The sequence below is a fragment of the Carettochelys insculpta genome, chromosome 30, assembly GCF_033958435.1.
Source record: "Carettochelys insculpta isolate YL-2023 chromosome 30, ASM3395843v1, whole genome shotgun sequence".
Taxonomy (NCBI): domain Eukaryota; kingdom Metazoa; phylum Chordata; order Testudines; family Carettochelyidae; genus Carettochelys; species Carettochelys insculpta.
This window is the reverse complement of record NC_134166.1, coordinates 13,069,126-13,076,635: the sequence shown is the minus strand read 5'-3', so window position 1 is coordinate 13,076,635 and position 7,510 is coordinate 13,069,126. Positions and strand designations below refer to the sequence as shown.

The 7,510-nt window shown below is 57.9% G+C and overlaps 1 protein-coding gene across 2 annotated transcripts; it reads right to left on the bottom strand.

The window, feature by feature from the left end:
* Positions 1-126: 126 nt before the first annotated feature.
* Positions 127-3,333, bottom strand: TMEM147 (transmembrane protein 147). Of its 2 annotated transcripts, XM_074981066.1 has the most exons (8): positions 3,291-3,333; positions 2,809-2,950; positions 2,380-2,449; positions 1,915-1,980; positions 1,681-1,817; positions 1,162-1,285; positions 754-875; positions 127-391 (listed from the first exon to the last, which is right to left on the bottom strand). In XM_074981066.1, exons 2-8 carry the CDS (start codon positions 2,883-2,885, stop codon positions 271-273), a joined length of 717 nt encoding a protein of 238 aa, XP_074837167.1. In that variant the 5' UTR covers positions 2,886-2,950; positions 3,291-3,333; the 3' UTR covers positions 127-270. The 2 variants fall into 2 exon arrangements, with proteins under 2 accessions (XP_074837167.1, XP_074837168.1); XM_074981067.1 differs by lacking the exon at positions 3,291-3,333 and having other exon boundaries at positions 1,201-1,285; positions 2,809-3,177.
* Positions 3,334-7,510: the final 4,177 nt, after the last annotated feature.

Here is a 7,510-nt window from a genome sequence, read left to right as displayed (position 1 = left end):
TTCCCCACCGCATGCTGCATCCAATCCCCGCAGCTGAGCTGGGCAGACCTGGGTCAATTCCCAGCCTGTCCAGCAGGGGGCAGCAGGGACACAGGCACCTCTATACCATACAGAGAAGAAAAAAGGTTTATATTAAAAGTCGAGAGTTGTGGTTTATTCTGACTTTTCCTGGCGGAGGCAATGTGGATTGGATACTGCACTGCAGCAAAAGCAGTGCTTAGCCATCCCTCGGGCCCCCGGGTGGCAGAGCTGAGACACTCCCTGCTGAGGTTAATTTCCATGGACCAAGGTAACAAACAGACCCAAGGAGCTAAGTGCCAGGAATCCGGTGATGACAGCTTTGACCAGCAGTGCCGTCCAGCTGCCCAGCAGGAAGACGTGAACAAAGGATCTGGATGGGAGAGAGAGTTGGGGAGAGATGGGAGTTAGTGGGAACGGCAAGACTGGGGCACTGCCCTGGAGATGCGCTGTGAGACTGACATCTTGCAGCGCCAGGTGCTGTACAAACACCCACCCCTCAGCCCCTAAATCTCCTTCCTCCCCTCCCCCCATCTCAGCCTGGCCCCTAGTTCCTCCTCTCCTGCCTCAGCCAGATCCAGTCGGAATCCGACCCTGCGTGCCTGCCCCCATGACTGACCGAGAGCCCTGTCCTCCCTCTGGCTGGCTCCCTCCCCTTCTAATCCCATTGGCTCTGCCACCCACCGGGCCCCCAGTAGCCCTGGAGCCCCATTCCCCACCCCCCGCAGTGCTCACTCCATGAAGAAGGCCTTGTAGACACTGAGGCCCAGCAGCAGGGTGAGGGGCAGGCGGTAGCGTTTCGGCAGGTCATAGCGGGTGAACATCCACACCAGGGCAGCCATGGCGATGTAGTGAACCTAGGGGGGAATACCAGGGGGAGAGGAAGGAGTCAGAGGAGGGCACCGCCCTCGGGGAAGCTCACAGCACCTCCCTGTCCACTCCCCCACACATTGTCTAGAGCACAGACTCAGGGAAGCTCACAGCACCAGAGTGTCCTGTTCCTTGCAGCTAGGATGCTGTCCCAGGAAAGCTTGCAGCCCCAGGGAGTCCCCTTCCTTGGGGTCAGGGCACTGTCCCAAGGAAGCTCACAACACCAAAACAATCCCTTCCTTGGGGCAGGGGCACTGTGGCAGGGAAACTCACAGCAGAAGGCCTAGGTGGCAGCAGCAGAGGGGCTCTCACCAGACTGATGTTGGAGTCGATGCTCATCTGGATATATCTCCAGTCAAACTCAATGCCGCGGGCTCCCACCCAGAGAGGAATGCACCTGGCAGACAGAGCAGGGGAGTGAGAGGCTGCTCACCCCAAGCACCACAGCAGAGACAAACGGGGAGGGCTCATCCAGCTCTGAGATGCAGCCACCTCTGGGGAGGGGCAGCTGGGGAACAGCCACACATAGGCCTGAGTCAGTGATGGTTCACTGTGGCACAGCACCCTCTAGTGCCACATTAGGGTATTAGGGCCAGCCCAAGCCACCAAAGGAGTGCCCCCTCCCTATGCCCTGCAGCACAGCGCCCCCTAGTGCCACGCTGGGGCCCCAGAGCCAGACCTGACTGCCAAGGGAGAGCCCCAGCCTCCCTGCAGCACAGTGCCCCCAAGGGGAGGTCTCCCATCCAAGCCGTGACCCCAGCTGGCCTGGCTTAGCAGGGGGGCAGGTCCCACCTGGACATGATGAGCTCGGCCGTGGCCCAGCCCATGGCTGCCACCATGATCTTGTACTCGCCCTTCCCCGCGTTTCTCGACATCACCAGGTGCAGCCCCACCAGGTCAGCCAGGTCCACTGTGGCCTTCATGAACTCCTGGGGAACGGAGGGATTAAACGGTGCTCCACAATCATAACCCACACCCCCAAGAGCCCAGCCCTGGGCTCCCGCCTCACCCCCCAATGGAACTTACCCCCACAAAATCGTAAGCCCCGGCTCCACCCTCCCAGGTGGGAAAGAACGTGGCCAAGAACAGCATCTGGAATGGAAAGTAAGGGGAGACGGGAGGTCACAGCCATGGGCCCAGCACCTCCGAATCAGGCCAACTGCACACAGCAGCCTCACACCCTGCCTCCACCCACTCCCCTCCCAGAGCCCGGGGGAGAACCCAGGAGTCCTGGCTCCATCCCCCACTTTTCTAACCACTGGACCCCAGTCCCACAGCCAGGAGGAAAACTCAGGAGTCTTAGCTCCCATCCCCCCTTGCTCTAACCCCTGGCCTCCCCTCCGTCCCACAGCTGGGGGAAGAACCCAGGAGTTCTGGCTCCCACCCCCACCCCTCCCCACGCTGACCACTAGGCTGCCCTTTCAGAGCTGGAAAGAGACCCCAGGAGTCATGGCTGCCAGCCCCGAGGTGGTTGGCACACACACCCCTCACCTTGCAGAGCTGCACAAAGAGGTAGGTAGCCCCAGCTTGGACACATCTCCAGAAAGCATTGTACTCCGACCTGTGGGAGAGAAATCAGCTGTGGGGAGGTGCCCCCCACCCCACCAGTGGTACTCCTGACTCAGACCAATCCAAGCCCTCCCCCCACAGCACGCCCAGCAGGCTGATGGCAAAGGGTAGGATACACTAGCCCCTAGGGCAGTGTCACCAAGACCTGGATTCATGAGAGGGTCAGCCCCACAGGCCCATCTACCCTGGTGTCAGACTCCCCCGAGCCCTTACACACACAGGCCCAGCTAGCCTTGTACCCCACCCCTCAGGCAGTATGCCCAGCCCCCACCCCCAAAGCATCACTGGACCCCCTAACACCCCCTCCCCGCCCCCAAGCAGCACCCCCCCCCACCTGCACCGAACACTCACAGGCCGCTGCACTTGTAGGTGATGAAGTAGGGGAAATAAGCCAGGGCGAAGCAGTTCCCAAAGTGGAAGAGGGTCATGGCTGCGCTGGTGCCAGGATCAGTGTGGGCGGTGGGGGGGCCGCCTGGCACCGCCCTGACCCTGCCTGAGAAGAATGGCAGGGATAGAAGCCAGGAGTCCTGGCTCTCAGAATCCCCTGCTCTAACCACTTGACCCCATGTCCCTCCCAGAGTCAGGGAAGGAACCCAGGAGTCCTGGAACCAACCTCCCCCACTCTAACACCTAGACTCCACTCCCCTTCCAGAGCTGGGACAGAACCCAGGAGTCCTGCCCCTTCCCCGCCCCCGAGCTAGGGAAAGAACCCAGGCGTCCTGCCTCCCAGCCCCCTTCCAGAGCTGGGACAGAACCCAGGAGTCCTGCCCCGCCCCCGCCCCGAGCTAGGGAAAGAACCCAGGCGTCCGGGCTCCCAGCCCCCTGATACTCACTACCCCAGTCTCTTGGCACATGCGCTGCAATGAACCTGGTAGATTGACTCACTGCTTGCCCCAGTGCACCCTGGGAGCTGTAGTTTCCCTTTTCCCGCCCTTCAATGAGCCTGGCCGGGTAGTTGGACTACAACACCCAGGATGCAATGCGGACGCAGCTCGTCTGGAACGAGTCCGACGCTTGTCATAGAGAACCGCTTCCCAGGAGGCTGTGCGCCCAGGGCTCCCGTGATGCAGCGAGGCTGGCAGCAGTGCAGTTTGGGAGCTGTAGTCTTCCCTCCAGCCTCCGCCGGGATAAAGAGTACAGCTCCCCCACTCGGAGAAGGGGGGCGGACAAGTCAGGACGCCTGGGTTCCTCTGGGAGGGCGTGGGGTCTGCTGAGCTCGGGGGGTGCGGGGCTGGGAGCCAGGACTCCTGGGTTCCATCTCTGGCACTGGAGGTAGAATTCCCTCCTCCCCCTGAACCTAAACTGGTCCATGGGAGCCAGATCCAGGGGATGGTAACGGGTCTTTCCCCTGCTCCCCATGAGCCGCTAACTCCGGGGTGGCCTGGCCAGGTTCTCTCTCCTGCATCCAGCCGCTCTCGCTGCCTTCACGCCTAAGCCCATTGCATAACCAGCTGGGATTATCTCAGAACCTTTATTAAGAGCACAGGCACCATCCCCAGCCGTTGCCTCGCTGGTGAGATCCATCCCCAGGCTCCCTGCAGTTACATCCCTCCCAGCCGGCTCCCATAAATTCCCAACTGGAGGCACGCCAGGCCTGATAGGGCTGTAGGGAGAGGTGACAGGGAGGGGGCTCTGCCCTGGCCCAGTGCAGCCCTACAGGTGCTGTGTTCCAGCTCCATCCTGGCTGTTGACTGTCTAGGTGCCCCTGCGTGGCACTAGGATTGCATTAGCATTAAGACCTTGGAGTCAACCAACTCACTTTGATACTCTGTTCCTACCCCAGGCTGCTCGTGGGAGCTTAGGGGCATTACTGCATTGCTTGGGGCCCTAGTTTGTCCAGTACAGCCATACAATAATCAGCACTGTCTATAGAGACTGGCCACACCTGGCCCCCGGACCCTGATCCCAGCTGGCCCAGGGACTGTCTTGGTGCCTGTCTGGGCAGCCTATGGCCTCTCCTCTGCAGCCCCTAGCTGCTTCCAGTGCCCAAAGCCCCAGACTGCCAGGGGCCCAGCTGTAGGACCCTCACAGCTGTAACTTCACAGGCTCTAGAGAGCTGGGATTGGACTCCTCAACCAGCCTGGAAGGCCGAGGCTAGGCCTGCTGCAAATTTCCAGCCCACATCCAGGCCCCAGGGCCTGGCTTCCTGTTGACATCAGCCCTTAAGTGGCTCACATGGACTGGGGAAGTGCTGGCTGATCCATGCAGGGTGACCTTGCTGCAGGGCCTCTTCTGCCCCGTCGTAGCCACATTGGCCACAAGGGGGCAGCCTCAGGCTGCCAGTTTGTTTATTCTGCTCACATGGCCTAGATGCTAAAGGGAGAATAGGATAGCTGGCATCCATACCCAACTCAGGGGAATGTGGTCCAGTGGTTAGAACCAGGGAACTAGGCTGCAGGACTGCAAGGCTCTAGCTGTATGGGAAGGGAGTGGTGTCTAGTGGTTACAGCAGGTGGGCTTTCCTAAACCCAGCCCCTCTTGCTTCTCACCTCTGTGAGAACATGCAGGCGCCCACACAGGAGCAATAGCAGCTACTTCCCCTCTAAAGGGAAGTAGTTTAATGTGGATCCATCTTGCAGGGTGTCAAAGCAAGCAGAGGTAGGTAAGAGGTTGGATTAGGGTGCGGCAGATGGAATTTCAAAAAGCTGGTTTCTAAGCCCCACTCAGCCCCCCCCCCCACCCCGCTACAGCCCTTTCCCTCAGTTTCTCCTTCTGTCAAACAGAGACAATAGATCTAAGCTTGGTGTATTGTTTAATCCACCCTGGCTGCCACCTCAACCAGCAGCTACTTGGCATTGCTAGCCCAGTTCTTACTAGCCTTGTGTGCCCCCCCACCCCCTTTGAGCTGTTACCCCATCTCTGCTGCCAGCCTCTAATTACATTTTCCAAACCAGAGCCCAGGCCCCTAACCCCCTCTGCATTCAGAGTTGCCATGACAGCAGCAAAAGATGCCCTGGGTACCACACCTATTTCTTGTCTCATGGAAGCCTCCTGCTCAGTGCTGCCTTGTGCCAGCTGTTTCACAACAGAGGTTTCACCTTCTCTGTAAGCATCCTGCTTTTACCCCCCAGGCTGAGACTCACTGTAGCAAGAAAGGACAGGGGCCCCTTGGGGTCTGTACAGGGACCTGTGCTGTTCAACTTACTGATAAGTCTGGCAAAAGGCATGAACCTAGAGCTGGCCAAGGCTGCAGCCAAGAGTGAGGCAGTAGAAAAGGATCTTGCTTACTGACACAAGGGTAGTGGAAATTCAGTGTTGGTAAATACACAGGGAAAGTCCCAACTTGACACACGATGGGTCTTCAAGCTTTGAGGGCCCTGCAAAAATTGCTTAAACCCCCACTTTTGCCACAACTTTCTCCTCATAAAAGTGAGGTCCATCGGGGTAGGAAGCAGGGCAGCAGCTTGGTTCTCATCCTGAGGGAGAGGACAAAACCACTCAGGCTTCTGCTTGAGCCCTCCCCAGTTTAACAGCTGTATTTAGCAGTACCCTGGTACTGGCTTACAACCCCCCAGAGAGCCTGGACTGCTGGATCAGAACCCTCTAGTAACCACACAGTTGGGGAAGGAGCATAATCAATCTTTCTCTGTAGACAGCTGCTATGTGGGTCACACAGCAGCTGCCAAAAAGCTGAACAGTGTTAGGCATTTAGGAAAGCTAGAGATGCACAACATAGAAAGGGCTTTTTTAGGTTTTGGTAAAAAGCAGAGGGGTAGGGATCATACAGCTGAGGCTGGTGGTACTCAGTACTGGCACCCCCCAAAAAAGCACCCTGGAAAGGCCACTCTAGGATTCCATGGTGTTTCCACCTCAAATTCTAGTAGCCTGATCTGAAAACCAGCTACATCTGATATGGGAAACCACGCAGAAAAGGGCAACAAGTTAACAGGGGTATACAACAGCTTGTGTCTGCAGAGACCACACAGTTACCAGTCTTTTCAATGTATGCACAGTACCATGCGGGGGTGGAGGGGGGGGCGTGGAGGTTAAATATTGAAAGCCTTGAGTGGTGTGGAGGAGGGTTAGACAAAGCTAAGAGGTTGCCCTAGCAGGCGGACAGTGTGAAAAGCTGCATCCTTCCTCCCCACAAAATACAACCTGCCTGTGGAATTTCCCTCATTGCCAGGGGAGGAAGTTAACTGGGATCAGAGGACAATTGCTCATAGAGAACGCCTGGACACACCCCCCAGGGCTCCAGTAGGGCTCAACTCCACTAGCCCATGGCTGGATCATTCCAGACTGTCTTGTTCTGTTTGTTCCAGGCAGAAGAGACAACATGGAGCTGGCTGGACCAGTCAGTTCAGCTTGCGCTGTGCCCACTGCAGCAAGGCCCCAGCTAGGGCTGCTACAACACAAGCCCTCAGCAGCTGCCAAGGAGGGGGAGCTATCCAGAATTGGCTGTGTCCCCTGGGTCATGGCCAACTCTGGGCTGTTTCACCCTTTGGGAAGAGCAGTTCAGCTCGGCCCTACAGAACAGCTTAGATGTGGGTTGTCGTCTGGGCCAGCATTGGCATTATAGCATGCTAGCACCCCAGTGAAGGGGTGGGCCAGCCTCCATTGAGAGGCAATGCTGCAGAAGAAAAGCAAGCACAAGGACCACAGCTGCTGCTGAAACCCATGTCTTGCTACACGTGAGAAGGGATCTTTGCCAAGCTGGTGATGGGCCAAGCTAAGCACAATGGAGACCTTTATGGTGAGTCTGCAATGGTTAGGTGACTGGTGCCAAGGGGAGCACTGAGGGCCTCTGTCTGGTCGGATGTGCTGAGCAATGGACAAGGTCCTGAATGGCTGCATTCAGAGATCAGGTATGGACCAGCTTCCCCTCCCCACCAACAGCCAGCCCCGGCAGAGGCTAGTGACTCTTCATGAAGCACCTGAAGGCTACAGTTTCCAACTGTTTTAGTTTCTTTGCCCCTCACCTGGGTGGGACACCCATGGGCCTGGACACCAAGAACTGCAGATAAGAGGCAGCGGCTCTCATTACAGACCCCAGCCCTGGCCATGGTGATCTTAGCTTGGTCCTCAGCTTGCTACTGAGCACCAGTGATTAGTA